A 26,760-nucleotide genomic window follows, 5' to 3' on the forward strand; every position below is an offset into this window, starting at 1 on the left:
CCTGGGGCCATAGTTTACACAGCGGTATGAGTGGTTTTAAAAAGTTGAAGGCTTCCTGTGGGACATCTCCTTGCTACTTGTAACTATAGATTCTGCATAAAATTGAATTCTACTTTCTGACGTTTTTATTCTTTCATGTAGGTCAGGATCTACTGGGAAAATCCAGATTGGAAACTTTGACAGGGATGTCTTGAGACAAACAATTGAAGCCTTCTACTTGATCCAGAAGGTTGTTCCCAGTCTGCGGAAACTTTGACCAGTTTGTTGTTGTTGTGGTCTTCAGTCCTGAGACTGGTTTGATGCAACTCTCCATGCTACTCTATCCTGTGCAAGCTTCTTCATCTCCCAGTACTTACTGCAACCTACATCCTTCTGAATCCGCTTAGTGTATTCATCTCTTGGTCTCCCTCTACGATTTTTACCCTCCACGCTGCCCTCCAAGGCTAAATTTGTGATCCCTTGATGCCTCAGAATATGTCCTACCAACTGGTCCCTTCTTCTTGTCAAGTTGTGCCACAAACTCCTCTTCTCCCCAATTCTATTCGATACCTCCTCATTAGTTATGTGATCTACCCATCTAATCTTCAACATTCTTCTGTAGCATCACATTTCGAAAGCTTCTATTCTCTTCTTGTCCAAACTATTTATCGTCCATGTTTCACTTCCATACATGGCTACACTCCATACAAATACTTTCAGAAACGACTTCCTGACACTTAAATCTATACTCGATGTTAACAAATTTCTCTTCTTCAGAAACGCTTTCCTTGCCATTGACAGTCTACATTCTATATCCTCTCTACTTTGACCATCATCAGTTATTTTGCTCCCCAAATATCAAAACTCCTTTACTACTTTAAGTATCTCATTTCATTTCCTAATCTAAATCCCTCAGCATCACCCAACTTAATTTGACTACAATCCATTATCCTCGTTTTGCTTTTGTCGATGTTCATCTTATACCCTCCTTTCAAGACACTGTCCATTCCGTTCAACTACTCTTCCAAGTCCTTTGCTGTCTCTGACAGAATTACAATGTCATCGGCAAACCTCAAAGTTTTTACTTCTTCTCCATGGATTTTAATACCTACTCCAAACTTTTCTTTTGTTTCCTTTACTGCTTGCTCAATATACAGATTGAATAACATCGGGGAGAGGCTACAACCCTGTCTCATTCCCTTCCCAAACACTGCTTCCCTTTCATGCCCCTCGACTCTTATAACTGCCATCTGGTTTCTGTACAAAGTGTAAATAGCCTTTCACTCCCTGTATTTTACCTCTGCCAACTTTAGAATTTGAAACAGAGTATTCCAGTCAACATTGTCAAAAGCTTTCTCCAAGTCTACAAATGGTAGAAACGTAGGTTTGCCTTTCCTTAATCTTTGTTCTAAGATAGTCGTAAGGTCAGTATTACCTCACATGTTCCAATATTTCTGTGGAATCCAAACTGACCAGTACTCAAGGAAAAAATTGGGTGGACTTGCGATATTACATCTCTACGAATTATTGTGTTTTCCATGAGATTCGCATGGAAAATAGGAGGTCTTTACTGCCAGAGTATATCGGCATTATTGATTGGCAGTCATGTTTCATTGTACAAATGAAATGTATTAGGAAACAGCCACAGAAATATTCAGTCTGAATGAAACTTTAATAGAGTTAAATGTCGGCAGAAGGATGGTGATGCCAGTGTCATGGAATGGGGAGCCTCCTCTAAAAGATTTATCATTGGAGGTTTTGGATCGAGGAAGGGGTTTGTCAGGGACACCCAACTAAAATTCTGAGGTAAATCCACAAAAAGTGATTACTATGGTCAAATGAACGCTGGAAACTTTGAAAGGTGGTTTGCTAGTATAGTTCTCCCAAATGATCTGGTGACGGACAGTGCTGTGTGACAGATAGGTGGATGCTGGAACGGCCACAAAAGAGGCATGTTACTTGTAATGAGAGCATGTGGAAGCAGGCTCTATTTGCTTTAATTCAAAAACAGCTGTTTAAGATTGCAATTGAATCTCTTCTGTCAGCAACTGCTGATGACTGGGAAGGGTACCACAGGAAGGTCCAGCAAGTGGAAGGAGATTACTGGGGTGCAACATTTTGCCACAATGTCAGTAGGTGAAATCATTGTCAATACTGCTAACGCTAAATCGCACAGTAGCAATAATAATGCATCATCACGGATAAGGAATTTAATGAGACAGAGTGATTTATGTGTATGTATATTTTCAGCATTACATTTGTTAATAAATGTTCAAAATTTTACTCAGTCCCTTTTTATTGCCAAAATGTAAGTTTTACTACTGGTTCTTTTAATTCCAATTTGTCTATGACAATGGATGTGGCATTAGTAGCCATAAGTACTATCATTAAACACAAAGCTGTGGGCAGACCTTGCTTACTCTGCACCCCTGTCAGGATTCGCTCTTCTTCAACAGTAGTGACATCAGTTACATTCCATGCGATTTTAGTTCACTGTCATTAATGTGACATGTTGTATCTGACATCTTATTCTCTCTTTATTTGGTATCATTTTGTGTAGTTTTGGCACATATGAATTGGAGTTGCTTGCAAATTACAGCAAGCTGTTCCTTATACGTAAATAGTCTCGTATGACGCGCCTCCCATGCTGTCCTCCTGACCTCGGCTCCTTCCAGAAGCTTTTATGCTGCTTGTCACATAGCCCCCAATACCCTTACCACAAAAGCACAGTTCCTCCTGCTTTCTAGCATCCCTGCTGATGTTAGGTTACTCCTTTATTGGCACACCTTATGCAACATTACTCCTTTAGCTATAGTCTCTCAATACTTCATGCTACTCCTTCACGATACATAAATGAAAAGTTGTTATGTTGTAACACACACACACACACACACACATATATATATATATATATATATATATATATATATATATATATATATATATATATATATAATAGAGGGAAACACTCCATGTAGGAAAAATGGGTATATATATATAGGATTCCTTACCATTGTTTTATATATATATATATATATATATATATATATATATATATATAACAATGGTAAGGAATCCTTTAACAGTAGTAAGGAATCATATATTTTTGTTAGTACCAACTTGATTAAGACTGGTGTGCACATAACCATTTACAGGGTGTATCATAATTAATGGCGTAAACGCTTACAGTTGAAAGTACGTGATACTAGAAGAAAAAAAGTCGCAGTAAAGGTAGAGTTGGAAATGCGTGTCTTAAGAGCTACAAGCAATATTTCGACTTCCATACCGTGAAGCAAATATCTTCTACTGCAAGCTCTTTGCTTTCCATATTTTGGGAAGTGATAATATGGACCAAAACAAGGAAAAAATGTCCAGTAAACATGTGCTCTAAAATGCATACCTTAAGAGCTATGAGCACGTGTTCATCTGCAGTACTTAGGAACACAACTCTTGTAATGAATAAGTGCTCATAACTTTTAAGGTATGCATTTTAGAGCACTTGTTTACTGGACATTTTTTTCTTGTTTTGATCCATATTATCACTTCCCAAAATATGGAAAGCAATGAGCTAGCAGTAGAAGAGATTTGCTTCACAGTATCAAAGATGAAAAATTGCTCGTAGGTCTTAACGTATGCATTTTTGCCCCTGTGTTTACTGAGACTTTTTTGCTTCTAGTATCATATACTTTTAACTGTATGCCTTTACACCATTAATTATGATACACCCTGTATATAAAGTGTAATAGGTATCCTTCAGAGCAGATAGATCTCTCGTAGATGTGCTGATCTCTCAGTGATTTTCGTGTTTACCTAAGTTTGACATCTCTAGACTTTAAGATTTATGCTGTGATATTGACACTTTTTATTTTCATCAGCATTTATTTACATGATAATATAACTAAAACCAAACCACCTAAAAATCAAATTTATGAATGCAGTTTACGAACACAAAATAACCAATTTGTAGGTTTTTTTTGGGCAGTTAATGTAGGCTGACATGCTTCAAAAGGCTGCACATATCACATAAAATTCTTGTTGTGTGTTGAAAGTTGGTTCATGTTCACAGAAATTTGAATGAATCAGCCCAAGTTATGGTATGGAAACCAACCCCAAAACATCACAGAACCACCTCTGGCCTGAACTACACCCTTCACACACTGCAGGTTAAACACCTCATTGGGCAGTTAGTGCACTTGATGCCCTGCTTCATTTTAAACAATTCAAAACCATGGTGAAAACCATGTTCTGTTGGATCACACTTAACACCTCCAGTCAAGTGCTGTTCAGCTTGTGTGTTGTTTGGACCATAGAAGACCTGCCACAAAGTTTGCTCAGAAACTGGATGAGATCAGTCTGCATTCACAGGCAGCAGAAATTTGTGTAAGATTTCAAACCAGTTGTCCTTAACAAGGCATAACACTTGTTCTTATGTAATGTTACATGGCATTCCTTGTAGACAAACTAATCAGCTGTGTTGATCCAACACCAAACTGGGCAACTTCATTTGTGGCGTTGTCAGAGCCATGTCCAAACACAGTAGCCCCATTTTGCCATTCTGTCACTCCTCCTTATCGACCCATGCTACTGCACTGGTACAGTACAACTGACTGGCATATACTCACTGCGTCCCTGCCATGACTTACGTCAATAGTGGAGGCTCAGATGTCACCTAGTACCATTTCTACACCAAGTACAATGATTGAAAATGAAAATGGTCATTATTTTATTTTAATAAATATATTGTTCATTGAGTTTATGTAAGTAACAATTGCAGACAGTGTGGCAATAATTTGGAGCGCATTTGCTCTGCTGCCTTAAATAACAATAAGCAACAAACTGTTTCTATAAACTGAAACCAGATTATACTTTATGATTCATTATTTTAATTGTATTGTTTTATTTATTTGTGTTAGGAACGTCATTATTGGTGTAGCACTGTTTCGTCGTTCTGGAGCAAGAAGACGTCTTTCAGAGGACGCTGTTTCATTTGCTGATGCCATGGATGGTTTGTCTCACACTTCTGTAGACAGTGGAAACTCTCATGAATATGCACAGGTTCCTCCATCATCTGATTTATCTGAAGTAAAGAGCAAACACATTGGTGGTAAGTCCCAATGCTAAAATATGATAAAAATATAGTATTTCTTTACTTTTGGTGCTGGTGTTGTTTAGAGATTATCTGACAAATGGTATCTGGCTTACATGCTTTTATGGCTATAAATCCTGTACAGTTCATTTCATTTCCAATTTAATTGACATGAATTGCAGATTGCTAGTGATACCACACCAGATTAGCTGCATGACACACAAACTATCTTCCTGATACAGCTTATTTGGGGTGGGCCAGAGGTGGTTTAGGTGGTTTCTTCCTTTCTTCCTTTATTTTCTTTTCTTTTCTTTTTTCTTTATTTTAAATAAAAAATAGAAAATGAGATAGGTGAGTCTTGAGATTTTAGAAGCAGATATTTCATTCCTCTCCTCAGTTCCTTTCTCTTGACCAGTTATCTTCCTCTGATTGCTTTCCTTCATATTTTTCACTTTTTAGTTTTTGTCACTACTTCCCTTAATATCCTTATTGCCAGAATATGTGGAGCAGTTAAAGAAACCTTTATGAAATTTGCCATACCCAACATATTGTTATAATTCACTGTTTACATTTTGTTTCTTTGTTTGCAGTTGTTTTGTAGTATAAGTGATGGATGAATATTAACACCTACTTAAGAAAAATAAAGCAAAGTTATTACGAGTGTTAGTTATAAGTGGGTACTAAATAAAATTTTTGTTAATTTCTTTTGTTTTATTTGTCCTGTTTGTAATTACTGTGAGAATCAACACCGAACACCTCGCCTTAATCACCATGATTATGTTTTGCATAAGATTCTGCCGGCCACATTTGTTATGCTATATTTTCAGCAGTACTTGGCAGTGACGATTGTTAGAAAGGCATGTGATGGGACTTTTTAAGTAATGGCAGGAACTTCAGACTACATAGCAAATGTTTTGTGACATTTGGCTCGCAGGGTTGACCCGCGTTTGCTTTCAGGTCTTATATCCTTCCTTGGTTAATAAACGGTCATCTTTTGCTGACTATATCTTCTGGGCAGCAAATAGTATTCTGTTGCTCACTATGCGCGCAAATTTGTTTTTATGCCAACTTCTGAAGAGGTTAGAAACAAAACTTGCAAGGTGTGTGTTACCTGTTAACAATTTACCTTTTTACCAAATATTTTGTTTTGAATTTTCGGATATTGCTAAGGTATGAAGCTTTCTTTTCTCAATACTTTTAGGGACCATCCTGACCAGTGCGCAGTGTCTCCCTCACACTCCACCTGCCCCACCCTATACTGATGTTGTACTGATGGTCTATTTGCATTAATGGATACATTTCATAACAGCTTTAATAGAACTGTCAGCTGTGGAATAAGCTATGGGAGGGAGCCTAGTGTATGCAAGTATTAGGTTGGGTTTATTGTGTAAATTGGGTTTTAATCAGTGTAATCCCAATTTGTGGAAGCTCTCATCCCTCCTCTCCCCCTCCCCCCATTTCATCTCTTCATTAGTACTTCCATACATCACTTGTCACTCATTCCCATAAAGAAAAGATACTTAACAATTCAGGCCACTTGAATTCCCCTGCCCCCTCCCCTTTTTTCAGCACTAGCTTTTCTTAATTATATAGTTGGAAACATTCCCTGCAACTGTCCTTCATTCGCGCATCTCTGACCTCAAATCTCCACTGCTCGTTGCTCTCAATCTAGCTTCCTTTCTCCATGCCCAAACCTTTCTCCCACCCCACATCCATCCTCCTGCCTTCACAACAGCCTTTCAGTCCCTCTGCTATTTTTCTACCCCAACTTAGGTCACCCATCATAACCTTTCCACATAATTTTCTTCTTATCTGAGTCATCTACCTTCCAGTCTCCCTTTTTCATTCAGTATGATTACTGCTGTTTACCTACATGTTCCAACCCATTGCACGGTCTCTCTTAACCCCATCCTTTCTATTCCACTCTCCACATGCAAAATCACTTCTTGCCCTAGTCAGGTAGTAGAAGTCAGTATTTACCCCCCCCCCCCCCCCCCCTCTCTGCTGTGTGGAAAGCTCATCTTGTGAAAATCATTATTTCAAAATTTTAAATATGGCTGAAGCAGCAACTGTTGAAAATCTTCACGGTAAACGATAACAGCCAATCAGTTGCAGGACAAAGATTTGTTGAAATCCTTGACCACGGTTTCGATATATCTAAATATATCTTCATCAGAAGCAAAAATACACTAAAATCACATCCTGCAGTGGAGATACATAAAATAATCGTGCCAAAGGCATCGTCAATAGTTAAAATTAAAATATCACCTCCATTGGTACAGCATAATTTTTGGCATGATTGTTTTATGTATCTCCACTGCAGGATGTGATTTTAGTGTATTTTTGCTTCTGATGAAGATATATTTAGATATACCAGAACTGTGGTCAAAGATTTCAATAAATCTTTATTTGCAACTATTTGGCTGCTATCATGGAAGTATACCGCGAAGAAAATCATTATATCGACAATGGGAGGTCACAATGTTGGGATTACAGATCTACTTCAAACTTTTTACACCTTTAGAAGACCATTAAAATAACATAATGTGCAAGTCATAAGTTACACTACTCTGGAAAGTCCAAGAAAATTGCATGAGAAGTTTGACACGCATGTTATGTGGCTTATTTAAGTGCCTTGAACATGTACGAGGTGATGGTTCAACTCACATTCAAATTTAATTTTTAATTCTTTTCTTTTTTTTCGTCACTAGTGATTTTATTTAATTTATGTGATATTTGAGACATAATACAATGAAAAAAAAAAAAGATCACGTACAGGGTTATTACAAATGATTGAAGCGATTTCACAGCTCTACAATAACTTTATTATTTGAGATATTTTCACAATGCTTTGCACACACATACAAAAACTCAAAAAGTTTTTTTAGGCATTCACAAATGTTCGATATGTGCCCCTTTAGTGATTCGGCAGACATCAAGCCGATAATCAAGTTCCTCCCACACTCGGCGCAACATGTCCCCATCAATGAGTTCGAAAGCATCGTTGATGCGAGCTCGCAGTTCTGGCACGTTTCTTGGTAGGGGAGGTTTAAACACTGAATCTTTCACATAACCCCACAGAAAGAAATCGCATGGGGTTAAGTCGGGAGAGCGCGGAGGCCATGACATGAATTGCTGATCATGATCTCCACCACGACCGATCCATCGGTTTTCCAATCTCCTGTTTAAGAAATGCCGAACATCATGATGGAAGTGCGGTGGAGCACCATCCTGTTGAAAGATGAAGTCGGCGCTGTCGGTCTCCAGTTGTGGCATGAGCCAATTTTCCAGCATGTCCAGATACACGTGTCCTGTAACGTTTTTTTCGCAGAAGGAAAAGGGGCCGTAAACTTTAAACCGTGAGATTGCACAAAACACGTTAACTTTTGGTGAATTGCGCATTTCCTGCACGAATGCGTGAGGATTCTCTACCGCCCAGATACGCACATTTTGTCTGTTCACTTCACCATTAAGGAAAAATGTTGCTTCATCACTGAAAACAAGTTTCGCACTGAACGCATCCTCTTCCATGAGCTGTTGCAACCTCGCCGAAAATTCAAAGTGTTTGACTTGGTCATCGGGTATCAGGGCTTGTAGCAGTTGTAAACGGTAAGGCTTCTGCTTTAGCCTTTTCCGTAAGATTTTCCAAACCGTTGGCTGTGGTACGTTTAGCTCCCTGCTTGCTTTATTCGTCGACTTCCGCGGGCTACGCGTGAAACTTGCCCGCACGCGTTCAACCATTTATTCGCTCACTGCAGGCCGACCCGTTGATTTCCCCTTACAGAGGCATCCAGAAGCTTTAAACTGCGCATACCATCGCCGAATGGAGTTAGCGGTTGGTGGATCTTTGTTGAACTTCGCCCTGAAGTGTCGTTGCACTGTTATGACTGACTGATGTGAGTGCATTTCAAGCACGACATACGCTTTTTCGGCTCCTGTCGCCATTTTGTCTCACTGCGCTCTCGAGCGCTCTGGCGGCAGAAACCTGAAGTGCGGCTTCAGCCGAACTAAACTTTGAGTTTTTCTACATATCTGTAGTGTGTCGTGACCATATGTCAATGAATGGAGCTACAGTGAATTTACAAAATCACTTCAATCATTTGTAATAGCCCTGTATTTGTGTGAAATATTTGTGTGAAGTTTCAATTTATGTTTTCCATGTCTGTATGACAAATACTATCCTGCAACGTGTGATGTCAAGAGCACATCCGATGAGTAATTGCACATGTCCCTTGCCCTTGAAAGTTTAATTACAAATAGTAAAAAGTCAAATAACATATGAAATTCACTACAACTTCATAAAATCCATGTTTTTTGTCCCCCCTTCCATTATGTCACATCTCAAATGTCATATAAATTAAGGGCCGACACCTTCGCACAGATACATCAGTACCATAGTAGACATGTATAACTTCTCTTGCAATTTTCTCAGAATTATCAGGGTAGTGTGCCTTATTACTTGCACATTGTGGGATGTCAATTCCATTTTCAATTTTTCTCTCTTTTTAAATATCTAACAGTCGTGTGATTTCCAACCTTTTGTTCCAGTTTGGCAACTTTCTGATTTGAAGCTGCAGAGTAGATGTTTATTTCAAGCATCACTTCCACTGTATAATTTGTAAGAAAAATTATTCACCTATCTTTGCTTACATATTGCTTGGTATCTTGGAGTACATCCCTTTTTGAGGATGTGTAATTGTTCTTACAGATGACAGTGTTACCCCGTATCAAACATGTCTTCGTGGTGAAACTTTAATAATGATGTGCTTGAAGTATGGTATATATCTTAATTAAATAATGTGACCAGCAATGAAAAAAATCGTTTTAGAAAGAATCCACAAGAAGATAGTTGTATAATGATACCTAAATTCCTTTGTTGTGTTCTTATATATAAAATTTCACAAATACCCAATCCCATTTTCTATCCTTTACTTAACAGTTGCTATAATATTTGGTTTGTTCAATTTTGTGAACTTCTCCCTGATTTCACTTCTCATTTCAACAACTTCATGAGCATACTTTGTCTCTCCTAGTATCGTCAAGATTGTATAAAGTTGACTACAGATTTGTATTAAATTACATTAATAAATGTATGTAGAGAAAGTGGGTGGGATCCAGTAACTGCCCCCTAAGAATTTTGCTCCATTTATGTATGAGTAATTAATACATTTCATTTCTCTTAATCAGAATTGAGATAATTATTTTTGCTGGACAGACATCTCTGCTCACTAACATCATTACAAGAGTTCATGCTCTGTGGGGTGGAATACTCCATTGGAAATCATAAACAGTAGAATATTTTGAGCTGTGTAGGTACTTTTCTTATTACTTTTCAGTAGTATGCCATGCTTCCTTCTTCTCTTTATTTTTAATGTAGTTAAGTATTTGGGTGGTCACACTATGGATCCTCATCATACTTTGAAGGTACTGAATTTCCACTCTTTTTCAAACACCTGAGAGAATAAGGGGATCTTATGATTTTATTGCCCATGTCCTTATGTATGAATGATAGCAGGTATTGCAAGACTTACCATTCATTGACAAGGAATACTGGACTTATGCTTCTAACTTAAAGAAAATGTTATGGTTTGTGCATTTATTGTCAACAATAGGTTACTCTAAGTGTTGCATTTTTGCTACCCCTACCTGCTGTTTCCTTAATTTTGACTTCTTTGATTCATCATGTCCAATGTCTGATCTCACACATCTGTCCGGAGTAGTGACCAGTGGGCTTAGTCTACAAAGCAAGGTAGATGCCAGGAAAAATCATGTTTTTAAATTAATTTGTATCAGCCTGGATGTTTCAAGTTATTTGAAGTCCAGAATAATACTACCTTCTTTTGGATACTACAGAAATGCTAAGCACCCATATACTCGTATATATTGTTTAAGAATAGTGTATAAGTGAAATTCACTGGTGAATACTAAGTACAGTATCGTTCATATTTCAAATTTCCTGATCAGTTAGTTATCAGCTGGATTGTTTTCTGCATGGCCTTTTTATTGCAGTTTTCATGGATCTCTCATTTCTCTTTGTTCATGATATCTTTCTTACTTTCTAAATATATCAATCTGAAATGTTATTGCTAGAAGCAGACATAACTGTCGTTTACAAAATGCGTGGAGAGGATAAAATATAGTTTATGTCACACTTCTTGCAAGTGCCTTTCATACCCATTGAGGTGGTCCCATACTTTAGAATGGATTTAATGAACAGAATTTTTTTTTTTAAAGTGCGCAAAGAGTAGGAAAGGTACAGCCAGGAAATTCAACTATCAGGACTAGCAACAAAACCATGTAAAACAGAACTCGACACTCCTAACTATGATGCCATCACTTCTTTTTAGTTATGCTGTCTGTTCCTAATTGGGATTGATCTTGACTTGACTGTGAGGCATCAGACAGAAACAACAGCAGTCGCGTGTGGTAGTTACTTGAAATGCCATTCTGTAATATGTATCTTACATTAATACAGTGCATTCAAGCTCCTACTCTTACGAAATTTGTATTGCAAAACAGTTTGGGGAGGGATATAATGGAACTGGATAGATAAAAAATATACTGAGTCTTTATTTATCATCCTGGTAAGTCTCCCCTGACCTGGGATTCTGGATGACTTTTCCGAACTTTCCACAGTACCTAAAACTCACCATTCATCTTCCTTCACCCCTCTTCCTTCCCCTTCAACCCTTTCTCCAGAAGAAGGAACCACTAGCTCTGAAAACTTGCAAATTTCTATGCCTTTGTACATATTTCTTGCAACTGTTTGGTGAGTATATCTTTTATCTATACAATTACATTATATTTTCAAAAACGAATTACTTTTGTTGAAATGTGGGGAGAGAGGAAGAAACAAATTACTAAATACACTGTAATCTGCACTCCAATGTTGAGATGGCTGGGGTGGTAAGGAATACCATAGGAAGGAAGACACTATTATTAATATCACTGCCTACTGCTAGACACACTTGCTCACGTTATCAGTATACACCGTACACCATGAAATAGTAATTGTGCAAAAGAAACACAGTAAGTTAATGCAATATGTTAATGATCTACACTGTACAGAAGGTGCAATGTACATTGTGGTGGCTGGTGATTTGTGGAACAGAATGAAAAACATTCAGAATCATTAATAATGTTATTGATATTGGCACTTTCCTGATAGCTATATCATAGTAAACAGAAGTTAAATAAAAAGAGACGCTAAATTGTAAGTTTTGGTCACTAAATGATTCAATTTGAACACACAAAACTAATAAGAATATCTTCACTGTGATTAGCTTCAGCATAATGCACACTCTGAATGAATGTTTAGTAATGTAAATGGTTGTATGTACCAGTCAGAGTTGGTGAAGTATTTAAACCCACATCATATACACATTAACAAGAAGGTGGTTTTGGGCATATACCCAATTCTAAATATTGTACCAGAGGCTTCCTCTAGGAAATATTTCCATTATTTCTTACCATGCACTCTTACAGAGAGCTCCACCAATAAAAAGGCACCAATAAAAAAGGTATGCCAACAGGATGTTGCTTGTCTTTGAGGTTTCTCCTAATCTTATATATCTTTGGTCTATATACTGCCTCTATCCACCTGCCAGTGCTGCTCTCTCTCTCTCTCTCTCTCTCTCTCTATCTATCTATCTATCTATCTATCTATCTCTCCCTCCCTCAAATACGTTTAGTTGTGTTTACAGGAATATTTGTTTATTTCCACTATGCATACTACTAAATACTAAATTATTTCACTGTTAATAAACCTGGTTCTGAGCATAATAGCCAATACAAAATAACATTAATTACATAATTTCCACATAGACTCAAGACCATTAGTTAATCAATTACAGCAATTGCCTACAGGTGGCACTGACTGATGAGAGCTCACATTTCAGTTGCTTCCTATATCAGTTAACTTGACTGCCCATAAATGGGGTGAACATGCTTGGTTGTGACATTCACACACAGCATCTGTCTTAAGGCCAAGTAACTTGCTAGTTATGCATGTTAAAACTGAGAAATTAATTTGAAATATTATTAAGGTGATAATAAGCGTCTTGTTACATAGCTTTCAGAACTATATGCTCTTTACTCGGGAAGGAAAGAGGAATAAAACAGCAATTGGTGGGGGGGGGGGGGGGGGGGGGGGGAGTGAGTCACCTTGCTGACAGAAGTAGTGTTTAGGAGGGCAGCACAAGGAGGGGATATGTTGGAGAGCGAGTTCAGGTGAGAGAAGACTGGTACACTATAATGTGTTGAGCGAAGTCTGGCATACCCAGTCGACACTAACTGTAAGAATACCATTAAGAAGTGTGTGAGCAATGTTGACCCTGTGACAAAGTGAGGTCACAAAAAAAAGTTCATGATGATAATAGGATCAGTGGTGAAAAGTGCCATTTGAAAGCTTTTCATAAACCTGAGGTCACATTTAATGTTATTCAGATGTAGTTATCTGTGCCAGTGTCATTTGCTGCTGTGAGATTGAAGCTTGTACCTAGCATCCAATGCCCCGAGAACATCCCTCAGAACATACATACATTGGAGCTAGTGTCCATTAGGAACTGCAATTTGGTGGCAAGAGATGGTGATTGTCAGCTCAGTTAGCGTTGTTGAATAATAGCTCCATACAGATGTTTGTATCACTTTGTTACTGATGAAGGGTTAATAAGCACATGGCCTGCTTTGAGGGTCATACAGTAGTCTAAAAATGCTACAGTATGGGTATTGATCATTGCATCTTCCATTATGCCAGCAATGCCAAAATGTCTCTCTACATGACTAAACCACCAGACCTGCACACTCAGGCCATAGCGGTGCTGCTTTGAAGACGTGAGTGCCACAAACAGTGCAGTTGACTGGTCTTGCATCTAGTACACTAATTTATTGCCTACTTGGATGTAGTTGAGTTTGGTTTCAGAGTATTTCACAGTGGCATACGCATATGAAACTTTCTTGATGCTCAAACTTTGTTGTCTGAGTTAACTCGAACTTTTGAAGGTATTCACCAGAATTATGAGGTATAAGGTAATAGAGACTGCCTGTAACATCATCTCTTATACCACTGAAATAAATATTTTAATTTTGATTCCAATATCTGAAGTGATGAATTCTGTACACCCAGACATCAAATTCGAAATGGAAGTAGAAAAGGAGGACAACTTGCCATTTTCAGATGTGTTAGTTGAACCAAAGATAAATAAGTGGCATGGCAATTCCATATACAAAAAGCAGACACACACAGTTTTGTATTTAAATGAGTTTCCACCATCCTGTTCAGAAGAATTCTGTCCAGAGCACTGTAAAATGCAGAGCTCAAGACATTTTGTATTACAATAATCTTCCATCTGAATTAAAATGCTAGAAGTCTGTGTTTTGTGGGCAATGGGTACAAACCACACCAGATTAAATCTGTGTTCACTAATAAATAAAGGTCCAAATGTGTTCATCCAACAGAAGAAAAAGACAGTCCAACAACATTTCTTCCTTTCTATTTTGCAACTTTGAGCAAAAATGATTGGTATTACATTTTTGTTCACGGAAACCATATACTGAACGAACAGATACAAATTATGTTAGTGATATTCCCCACCAATGTGTCTGCACTTTTGCCATTTTTCTGGCAGCTTCTGTATTCACCTAGCAAACCGTTCTTTGGATGTATTGTGGTGCCACTGGTGAAAAACTACATTAAGTTCATAATTGGTGGTGAACCTTGTACCCCACATGACCTCATTCATTCAGGTGAATAGGGAATATTCACTAGGAGCCAGATATGGTTGATGTGGAGCATGTGGCACCACGGTAACCCCTAGTTCATGCACGGTGGCAGTAGTCGGGCAACTGACATGTGGCTCACATTGTTATGTTGGAGTAGAAAGGCACGACCCCATTTTTTCTGGTGGTACTGGTAAATGCATCAACAGAGTTCGTGCAGTGACATGCAGTACCTTTCACTGTTGAGGATTGTACTGAGAGGAAGTCAGTCCACCAGCAGTATCTCTTCTTGATCCCAGAACACAGTCACCATTTGTGTCTGCTTCATTGTCCCAGCCATTCTTTCTGGGTCTGCATTTAACTTTTGCACCAACTGTTGGCACATCTCCACACGCATCTGTTGCTGCACTGTGGTGAGGGAATGCACCCATTGTGCACACATCTTCTTTGTCTTTAAATCTTCATAGATGGTGGTGTGAAGGATTCCTGGTGATATACCTGTTGCCTTTTCTAGTTCATCAAATGTGATTCACCTGTGCTCCGTTTATCAACTCGTTGATATGTTGGGCGTTGTTTGGTTTGTGTGCAGCTGCTGGATACCCAGTGCTTTCACATTTTTTCATCACAATCCCTGCTGTCTGTGCACCCTTATACCAAACAAAACATGGATCTGTGATTTGGTGCACTTTCTCTACAAATGGCTACTAACAACTTGTAGATTCCTGAAGCAGCTACTCGTTCCTTCCAGAGAAACCGTGCTGCCCACCATTACCCACGTTTGTCTGTTTTGATGTCCACCAGCATCCTCACCAGCCACAACAAATGCTGCTACAATGCACCACCTGTGAGAAGCAACACCACCATCTGGTGTTGGTAGACAGTACTGCAGTCTTACCTTCACACATACATCAATACACATTCCAAATTGCTACTGTTCAGGAGCTGTAGACCCAGTGACAATCAGTATGCACCAGTGTTTCATTTACTACTGGAAATTAAAGAAACAGTGCCTTCAGTAAAACACTGCCGTGGTTTGAGAGGATCTTGTATTTTTAGTGTTCTGTGTGAATTAATTGAAAATTTCGTAAGGCAGGCAATCCATAGTGTGCCTAGTCACTGTTGTGATTATAAGTGCCACACCAAACTCAAAAAAATAGAAAAGTATGTGATAGTGGAACACTGCTGTACAAAAGGACATAAAAATCTCCTGTGAAAATACAGAGATCCTATGTTGTGCCTTATTGTACTGGGACTCTGTAATAAAAGAAGTGGTAGAAATCTGGATGTATTATTCCACCCTATTCAGTATGTAACGAAGTTAAATACTAAACAAATTAAGTGCATTCTAGGTATAAATATTCATCATTTTTGAACAACTTAACCCCTTCACTGCTATGCCTGTGTGCATGTGGGTGGTAGTTGCTGCATGTCTCAGGTGCTACACCCAAAAGAATACAGGTTTACTTTTCAATTTCACACACCACACTTGTTTTAAATCATTCTTATGTTGCTTTTTCCTGATAAGTACTGTTCTTTGTTCGGTCTGGTTGCGTCACTTTAATCTTATAAAAATTCCACTGTTGTACTGTGTAATTCATTATTGCTTTCCCAATGGGGTGTTTCCTGTGCAGCGTTTCCAGCCCACACTTCCCCATGTGCTTGTCTTAGTTAAAAAATGATTTATTCACCCTTCAGCCATGATAACTGCAGCCCATCTGTCCTGGCCGGGAATTGTGTTAAGATTGTGGCCAGGTGGGCAGGGCCTCTCACATGATATTGCCGGCTTGATCTATCTGACCTGTGGAAATTCTATGTAATTGTTTTTGTAAAACTGTAGGAAGTAATACATACGAGTTACATTTCTTTTGTATGACTTTACAAAAAGAAAAGAAAGAGGAAAAAAGAATCGACTATGAGAAAGTCTTTTTTCGCCACCGTGCACAGGTCTTGCACCTGCTTTCCTGATATTGCAGCAAAAGGGATAATTTTCATAATTACAAACAAAATACTTTTTACTTATCTTCCTCTATCACTTCGCTTTCTGCTCATTTCTTTGGCAAAGCTTGGATTAGTTATGTGATGAATGAAACACATTTCTTTGCCATTCTAATTATTTATTAACATCAGATTGACTATTCACAACACAGCTTCTGGAGAGAAGCGAGACAAATGAAAGACATCTTCAGATGAGTGGCATTGTATCTTTCAATCTATGTTTCTTTACAGGTCAAAAGCTACACACAGACACTCTGAACCTGTGTGCAATGCCCATATTTAAAATCTCACATTTCCCATGAGAATTTTTGCAAGGCAGACTTTTTTTAGTTACAGCAATTTTATAATCAATGCATTAATTTTTAAGAAAGTGTATGTTTTAAAAAACCATAGAATTATGGTTACAGAAATATAGTAACTTTTGGAAAAGAAAATTATTCTTTCAAAAGTGAAGTAAAGAAGGTTTCACAATTTAGGTATGTCAAGGTTAATACAAATGACATTCCTCTTGTACAAATTTTAGGCCATACACAGTTTGTAGGTATTGTAATTTTATCAAATTTCTGTAAATAAAATGGCTTTATTGAAACTAACTACACTATTACAATTAGAAAACTGATAACTAAATTCTGAATAATGAAATGTAATGTGAAACATTTTGAATAAAAGAAGAACTGGAAAAGAAAGAAAGGATAATACTCAAAAAGAACAAAGACAACAAGTGGATGAAGAGGAGAAAGAAGATTTACACAGAAACATAGAAGCGATCACAGATGCAATTATTAAAGAGGGGATTAAAGTTTTGCAGTCACATTTACAGAATGAATACCAGTAGGCTAATGAAGAAAATCTATAATTTCATTTCCAAATTAAGACACACCATGGGATGGCTGGAAGAGACAAGAAGGCATTTGAGAAAACTTAATGTCACAGAAAACACTTTAAATGACAGGGAACATTTCAAGCTAATGATCATACAGCTAAATTTCATATGCACAACAAGAGCCAAAACGTAAGAAGGTGATGTCTAATAAACAGAGGCAGGCCACCAGCCAGTGCATAAGTAGTTCTGGGAAGATAAGAAGAAAAAGATTTTGCCATAATCTTGGGTTCTAAGCAGTCTTGAATTGCCTCCTCCCCCGCGGTACACACACACACACACACACACAAACCACACTATTTCTGGAACATAATAAAGGATATGATGCCAAACCATCATTACTATATGTTCAACATACATGTTGAACTCGTTATGGCACTGCTTGTTAAAATAATTATATGTGATTACATTTACTGTGTAGTTCAGAGACAAGTTAGTATTGAGAATGCCTTATAAACACTGATATAGGCTACTACAAAAATCAAAATTTTCCTACCCATTGTTAAAAGTTCATAGTGCATCAGCAAATCTAACAGAGATAGTGTCTATAATCTTTCTGGAGCCTGGGACAGGTTTTTAGAAATGGGGCCTTCACAAAGGATCATAAGTAAAAACTTGATTTCAAGGGTAAGTGGTGAGACTGCAAGCAGTCCACAGTTTTCTCCTTGCCCTGCAAAGCTGCCCTGTTGGATAACAAAGGCTGCACTCTCAACCTTGTCCATTTGCACACGCAAATCTCATTCTGGGTGCTGTCATTCTGTCAATAATAAGCTAAGCCATTATTTTATAAAACACACACACACACACACACACACACACACACACACACACACACACACACAGGTCTTCTCCTGGTAGTCAGTAAGTTGCCAATGAAAATATAGTGAATATCTTCCATAGCTTGAGTTTTATTGCCAGACATTATGTAGCTTGAACACTGAGAGAGTTTTGTAACAGAGTTTGTCTCTATAAGGAAATTCTTACTCAGTAGTATTCATGTGAAGTATACTGCAAGGTTTCCTGTGTGAGTTGATGAACACATCCAGATACTATTGCTCATACTCCCTGAAGAAATTTTTCTGCTGCTCTTGGAGTTGCTGATTCTACAACTATTAGTGATTTACCTGTGCTCTTAACTGACACAAATTGATTTGATGATAGCAGACCATTGAATATTGTGGATTTCGATACTCACATCTTACAGACTTTCGAGACTTGTATTATGTATACATGAAAGTTCCGTTCTTTCACACAAGTCACAATTTTGTAGTGAACAGACATGATTATACTATAGTAGGTTCACTGATTTATTTGTCAAATTACCTGCTGAAGAGTTTGTGTTCATGTAGACTTACATTACTGTCTGACCAGGTCAAACACTAGATGCCCAATCCTCTGTAGGTAGTTGTCACAGTGCTGCAGGTAAAGTGCTGGAATGATGTTGCTGGTTCTATTGTGTGGTTGTTTGGCTGGTGTAGAGACTATCTGCCCTGTCCCCCATTTTATTATATTGTGGTTATTTCCTGTTTATCATTTGTTATTTTATTTTCCTCTCTTTCTTTTGTTCTTTTTATTCTTTAACTGAATTATTCTTTTCTCTTTTAATTGTGTCTTGTTTTGGTAATCCAAGTTTACTTCTCCCTCTGTCCTTTCTGTTATTTTGTACTGAAGCTTGCACCAAGCTTCTTAATTTACTTTATTTGACATCCAGCTCACACTGACATTTTTTGTTAATCATTGCCTCCCTTCCTCCCTACAAATGGTGGGTCATTGTTGGCAAACACAAGCACGCGCGTGCACACACACACACACACACACACACACACACACACACACTATTACTATTAGGACTCTCTCTTTCTTTCCTCAAATGCCTTTTATCTCCTTGTAGAACAACAACAATGTAATTAAATTAGACATTCCGTTGTGTATTATGATTCTGTATGTGTCCGCAAAAGGCTTATGAAAATGTAATGTTAAAATAATTGTGGTAGCACTGTAGTTTTGGCAGAAATCCTTGGTTGTATGAATGTGGCTGTTCTGTAGTTTTATACAGTTTTATTTCATTTCATTTCTCTGCACACTAGTTGTTGTAGTACTTTTCTTCTTCCTGCACTGCTGATTCAGTATTGTAGCTGGCTTCTTCTATTGCTTAGGCAACCAGACAGATACTGACACAGGATACAACAGCTCAAGTGTCAGTGTCAATGCACGTGAAGTTCAGCCTGCAGTGACTTCAGATACGCAAACAGAACTTGTTGGTGGTATGTGTAGTTCACTTTGGAAGCTTTTCTGAGTATGTAGCAATATAGTTAATTAACTTGGCATTGCTATTTCTGTTGTAAAATAAATTAACCCTAGTAATATATCAATGTAAGTAAAATCATGTATAATTTGCTCTGGGTATAAATTTTTTGTCAGTCTGTTTTTGCTGCATTGTATGATATGTCATTATTTGGTCTCGTAATTATAAATTCTTCGGCATGCTTATATTCTTTCCTTTCATTCATTTTATTCATGTGTGATGAACTTATTTAATTGAACCTGTGTGCATTATGTTATCTAATTATTTTCTAAGGACAAAATGGGAATGGGGTAGGGGGATACATTTAAAACAAATTGTAACAACTAAGAATATTACTGTAATGTTGTAATTTATGTTGTTTTGTATCTCCACATGACTGACTGATGTTTCAGTTCAGTACTAGGTAGATATTTGTAATTGCAGACTCCTTCTCATAGGTGCTTATGATCTGTTCAGATATCTTTTTCATATAATATTTTGAAAGAAGTGAGATGGATATGGATATATATTTCTTAATTTTCTAAGAACTGATAGGGGAGTGGTAATGTAGCTTCAGAAAAATTGTTTAAATTACATAAAAGCAACTGTGACATGGGAATTCTAATTTAAGAATGTAGTAGAACATGCAGTTTAAAGCAGTTTTATTTACTCATACAGCTCAAGGTCTGACACAAGGCTTTCTTATTGTCAACATTCGGGCAATGTCTCTGTCAGGTGTCTTAACTATAACTTCTCATTTCTGTGGCAGATGAGTAAATGTACAGTGTACTCATGCTTGTGTTGCTGTTGTTATGATGCCGACTGTGATGGTAGAAGAGAGAGGGTTCAGTTGTAAGCTGGCATATATCCAGTTCCTATCAAATAACACCAAGACAGAAGCTTAGTGTTCACACCCCAAGCACATATCACTGTCAATAGTGTTGCATGGTCTCATTTCTTGAGACACTGCAAAAAGGTTTGGAATTTGGAGTCTTTACCTGTATCAGAATAACAAAGTGACTGACAATTGAACATGATAAAATCAAATCAACAGTCACATCAGTGGCTGTAATTGTTGCCCGCAGAGTAATATGACAATAGTGAACAAAACAGAAGGCACAATCAAACTTTGTTCGCTGATTATTTGTTGCTGTGGTAGCTCTTTTGTGAACCACTGTCATTCACTTTGTTATTGTGGTCTGTTTATAATACAGGTATTTGGCACAAGATCTGGTGATTTTCTAGCAACTCCTTTCGTACCAATGCTGGCCAGATATTGGCAGTGAAAATTTTTTCAGCATTTCAAATTAAACCAGTTACTTTTGAGTCTTGTGCCACCTCACTGGTGTGCATTAGCTGCTTCAGTTTTAGGAGCAGTTACATATTACAGTCCTCACTTAAGATAGTTATATTGGAGTAGGAATTAAAGTTAGGGAGAAGAAATGCAAACTTTGAAATTTGCCAGTGACATTGTAATACTGGCAGAAACAGCAAATGACTTGAAAGAGCTGTTAAATGAAATGGAGAGTGTCTTGAAAGGAGGATATAAGATAAACATCAACAAAAGCAACACAAGGATAATGGAATGTACTCATATTAAATCATATAATGCCGAGGGAATTAATTAGGAAAAGAGACACTTAAAGTAGATGAGTTTTGCTATATGGGATACAAAATAACTGAGGACAGCCAAAGTAGAAAGGATATAAAATGTAGACTGACAACGGCAAGAAAAGCATTTTCGAAGGAAATAAATTTTTAACATCGAATATAGATTTAAGTGTTGAGAATTCCTTAAGCTTTTGAAATGTAACACTACAAAAGAATGCTGAAGATTAGCTTGGTAGATTGCATAACTAATGAGGAGGTATGAACAGAAATAGGGAGAAAAGAAATTTGTGGCACAGCTTGACTAACAGAAGGGAGTGGTTGATAGGACACATTGACACATTGTCCAAGGATCACCAATTTAGTATTTCAGGTAAGTGTGGCAGGTTAAAAACTGTAAAGCAAGACCAACAGACGAATACAGTGAGCAGATTAAGAAGGATGCAGGTTACAGTAGGGTCACTCTGTGTCAGCTCTCCTAGGCTTCCCTGCTCAACTATCACAGATTTCGACAAAAATTTATGGAACATTGGTAAATTTTAACGTTTGTCGAAGCAATGGTCACCTTGTACAACTGGACACTTTCTCTTAAGAATAATAATGAAGATAATTTTACAGGACAAGTTCAAACTTGAATATTTTGTTAAAACACAAAAAATGTGGTATTTTCAACCTGATTTTGCAAATAACTGTGTTCTATGAAACTTTTCAAACTGTCTTCATTTGAAAGACCGTGGATTTAACCACCTAAAAAAGTATGTTTGATTATCCAAAGTGAGCTAACAGTGCTAGATAATTTGAATCAAACTTGTGCAGGAAAACCATGGCTTGAAAAAATGTAGTTTGGCTTCTCACACCTTTTAGAGTAAACATATGCTGAACATAAAACTTAATATGCAGTAGTCTGGTAGTACAAGGATATTGAATACAAAATTTCACTCACCTACTATTTTGCAAGAAGCTACAAATTCATCAAAAAGATGACAGTTTTTGTGAAAAGGGGAAAATAGTGTATATGCAATACTTCTTTTTCATATTCCATTTTCTGTTATTACTTCAAAACCAGTCGCATCCGAAACAAAGTGTTTTAAACCCTACAAAGCAGTGGGTTTAATTTCCAACATGGGCCAACAATGCTACATAAATATAGGCAAAATAGTCCTACAAATCACTCTGCAAATGAAAACAAATCGCTCTGCAAATGAAAACTTTGGGTTCTTATATCTTGTTGGTTAAAGACATGATAAACATGAAACTTTTCAGACAACAACTTAGTGACATAAGGTTTTCCCAGATAAAATGTCATTCATGTACTGGTTTCTAAATTTCTCAAAATCAGTTAAAACTTAATTTTTGTAAAAATTACAAAAATAGATCACATTCAGTGTGCTTTCTGTGAATCTATTTTATGTAACTGGTCTGAAGCTAACTACAGTTGAACAAAGCATGTTTTCAAGCATTCAGAAAATTGCGTCTAATTTTCCGCTGTTCGCTAACATAGCAGAAAATGATGGCAAATCATAGTAAATGGACCGCAGAAACATGCTACATTGCAGCCACCTGTTGTCCATGTTTTGTTGCTTGTGGTTTTTATTTTTAAAGTGATGAGTAATATATTTCTATATTGCATTGCTCCATGGTGACATTGTCACTAATGGCTGCAGAACATGACCAAGCAACCCCTTTCCAATAGGGTCATGCCTGATAGCCATCCAGTACGAGTCACAGGTGGGTTTCTTCATCAAGGTTTCCAAGCATCTAATTTGGTTTCTTAATATAAGTTACAAAGCCTTGTTATGCTACCTCTCTGCTTATAAAGCCATTTGATAAATACCTTATCTGTGATCCTCAAATCTGTAGAAGTATCTCATATAGGTGGCAAGCAAAAAGTAATATAAATTTTTATTTTAAATTTATCAACATTGCAGTTTTCATTTAATTCGAAATTTTTGAACCATTTTCTGCTGTTCTTTTTCTGGAAATTGATACTGTGTTACCCAACAAGCATCTTGTTGCTAGAGCCAATAAAATGAATGAGCTGGGCCTTGAGGATGCATAAATTTTATCAGTGCATCATTTTGTTCAGTTGATCTCAGTAATGTTGCACTGTTCAGAAGTTTAAAATCAAAATTGATATTACTGTTTGCTTGGCACATACAAGACACACTTCTACATACTTGAGAATTGGAGATAAGGTATCTATCAAGTGACTTTATAAGCAGACAGACTGTACCACAGCAGGGCTTTAGAACCTAAATTAAGAAATGAAATTGGAGGCTTGGGAACTTGAATGAAGAAACCCACCTAAGGCCGGTATTACACAGCTGTCAGACTTGACCCCTATTGCAATGGGGTTGCTGGTTCATGTTCTGCAGCCATTCATAACAGTTTCACCATGGATCAATGCAATGTAGTGAGATATTGCTTCTCAACGTAAAAATAAAAACCACATGCAACAAAACATGGACAGCAGGTGGCCGCAGTGTAGCCTGTTGCTGTGGTACATTCCATCACATTTGCCATCATTTCCATGTTTGTTAGTGGACATTGGAAAATCACATCTGATTTCCAACTGTGGTTAGTTTGAAGTCAGTTTTATAAAACAGATTTACTAAAAGCAAATTGAATATGATCTATTTTTGTAATTTTTACAAAAAATCAAGTTTTAACTGATTTTGTGGAAAATTAGAAAGCAGTAAGTGAATGACATTTTAATCTGGGAAAACATTATGTTACTAAGTTGTTGTCTCCAAAGTTTCATGTTCATCACGTCTGTAATCAACAAGATATAGAAACTAAAGTTAAAACTTTATTTGCAGAGTGATTTTTCCAACCAGTTTGCCTCAGTTTATTAAACATTGTTAACCCATGTTGGAAATTAAATCAACTGTTTTGTGGGGGGGGGGCTGAAAATACATTATTTTGGATGAGACTGGTTTTGAAATTGTAATAGAAAATGGAATTTGAAAAACAAGTACCGGATATGCACTGTTTCTACCTTTTCATAAAAATTGTCATATTTTTTATGAATTTGTAGAATATTAAAAAATAGATGAATAAAATTTTGTGTTCCACGTCCTTGTGCTACAGAGCTGTTGTGTATTAATTTTCATGTTCAATGTGCATTTACTGTATAAGATATAAGAATCCAAAATTTACATTGTTTTCATGCTGCAGTTCTTGTGGACAACTTTGATTCAAATTATCTAGCATAGTTAATGTGCATTGGATAATCAAATTCACTTTTTAGGTGGTTAAAACAATGGTCTTCCTAATGAGCCCAGTTTGAAAAGTTTTATGGAACGCAGTGGTTTACAAAATCAGGTTGAAAATACCACATTTTTTTGTTCTTACAAAATACTCAAGTTTGCACAGATTTTATTCAGTATGGCAAAGTGTTACATAAATGAAGCTTTATCTTTGAGACCCTTGTGGTGTTAGGTTACTACACACCAAGTTTCACATTCAACATACCTGTAATCTTTGAGATGTAATCAGCCAAACTTTTACATTTTTGATGACTTTGTCTAAATTTTTCTGAGTGTATATGCCTGGTAAAATTCTTTTCATTATTATTATTATTATTTCGTTCCTTTCTCAGACCTTGATCAAGTGTGACTTCCTTTTAACTGTACGGTATATGTTACATTGCGTTTAGGAACTTTCGGGTAATTGAACATGTATCAATAATTACGGATTTCTGTAGTTGTATATATATGTTTGGATGTAGCTGTATTGCGTTGATGTACTGGTGGATATTGTGTGGTATGACTCCTGTAGTTGATAGTATAATTGGTATAATGTCAACTTTATCCTGATGCCACATGTCCTTGACTTCCTCAGCCAGTTGGATGTATTTTTCAATTTTTTCTCCTGTTTTCTTTTGTATATTTGTTGTATTGGTTATGGATATTTCGATTAGTTGTGTTAATTTCTTCTTTTTATTGGTGAGTATGATGTCAGGTTTGTTATGTGGCGTTGTTTTATCTGTTATAATGGTTCTGTTCCAGTATAATTTGTATTCATCATTCTCCTGTACATTTTGTGGTGCATACTTGTATGTGGGAACGTGTTGTTTTATAAGTTTATGTTGTAAGGCAAGCTGTTGATGAATTATTTTTGCAACATTGTCATGTCTTCTGGGGTATTCTGTATTTGCTAGTATTGTACATCCGCTTGTGATGTGATCTACTGTTTCTATTTGTTGTTTACAAAGTCTGCATTTATCTGTTGTGGTATTGGGATCTTTAATAATATGCTTGTTGTAATACCTCGTGTTTATTGTTTGATCCTGTATTGCAATCATGAATCCTTCCGTCTCACTGTATATATTGCCTTTTCTTAGCCATGTGTTGGATGCGTCTTGATCGATGTGTGGCTGTGTTACATGATACGGGTGCTTGCCATGTAGTGTTTTCTTTTTCCAATTTACTTTCTTCGTATCTGTTGATGTTATGTGATCTAAAGGGTTGTAGAAGTGGTTATGAAATTGCAGTGGTGTAGCAGATGTATTTATATGAGTGATTGCTTTGTGTATTTTGCTGATTTCTGCTCGTTCTATAAAGAATTTTCTTAAATTGTCTACCTGTCCATAATGTAGGTTTTTTATGTCGATAAATCCCCTTCCTCCTTCCTTTCTGCTTAATGTGAACCTTTCTGTTGCTGAATGTATGTGATGTATTCTATATTTGTGGCATTGTGATCGTGTAAGTGTATTGAGTGCTTCTAGGTCTGTGTTACTCCATTTCACTACTCCAAATGAGTAGGTCAATATTGGTATAGCATAGGTATTTATAGCTTTTGTCTTGTTTCTTGCTGTCAATTCTGTTTTCAGTCTTTTTGTTAGTCTTTGTCTATATTTTTTTTAGTTCTTCTTTAATATTTGTATTATCTATTCCTATTTTTTGTCTGTATCCTAGATATTTATAGGCATCTGTTTTTTCCATCGCTTCTATGCAGTCACTGTGGTTATCCAATATGTAATCTTCTTGTTTAGTGTGTTTTCCCTTGACTATGCTATTTTTCTTACATTTGTCTGTTCCAAAAGCCATATTTATATCATTGCTGAATACTTCTGTTATCTTTAGTAACTGGTTGAGTTGTTGATTTGTTGCTGCCAGAAGTTTTAGATCATCCATGTATAGCAAATGTGTGATTTTTTGTGGGTATGTTCCAGTGATATTGTATCCATAATTTGTATTATTTAGCATG

At 36.9% G+C, this 26,760-nt stretch overlaps 1 protein-coding gene across 3 annotated transcripts in view; it reads left to right on the top strand.

Moving 5' to 3' along the window:
* The window catches only part of LOC126198446 (DENN domain-containing protein Crag), a 345,330-nt gene that overhangs the window by 138,639 nt on the left and 179,931 nt on the right, over positions 1 to 26,760 (top strand). For 2 of the 3 annotated variants that reach the window (XM_049934770.1, XM_049934769.1), the window contains exons 17-18: positions 4,893 to 5,083; positions 19,814 to 19,921. In XM_049934770.1, coding sequence (XP_049790727.1) covers positions 4,893 to 5,083; positions 19,814 to 19,921 — 299 coding nt within the window. The remainder of the gene's footprint in view (positions 1 to 4,892; positions 5,084 to 19,813; positions 19,922 to 26,760) is intronic. The other variant, XM_049934771.1, reaches the window with a different exon arrangement.

The sequence above is a fragment of the Schistocerca nitens genome, chromosome 8 (assembly GCF_023898315.1).
Source record: "Schistocerca nitens isolate TAMUIC-IGC-003100 chromosome 8, iqSchNite1.1, whole genome shotgun sequence".
Classification (NCBI taxonomy): Eukaryota; Metazoa; Arthropoda; class Insecta; order Orthoptera; family Acrididae; genus Schistocerca; species Schistocerca nitens.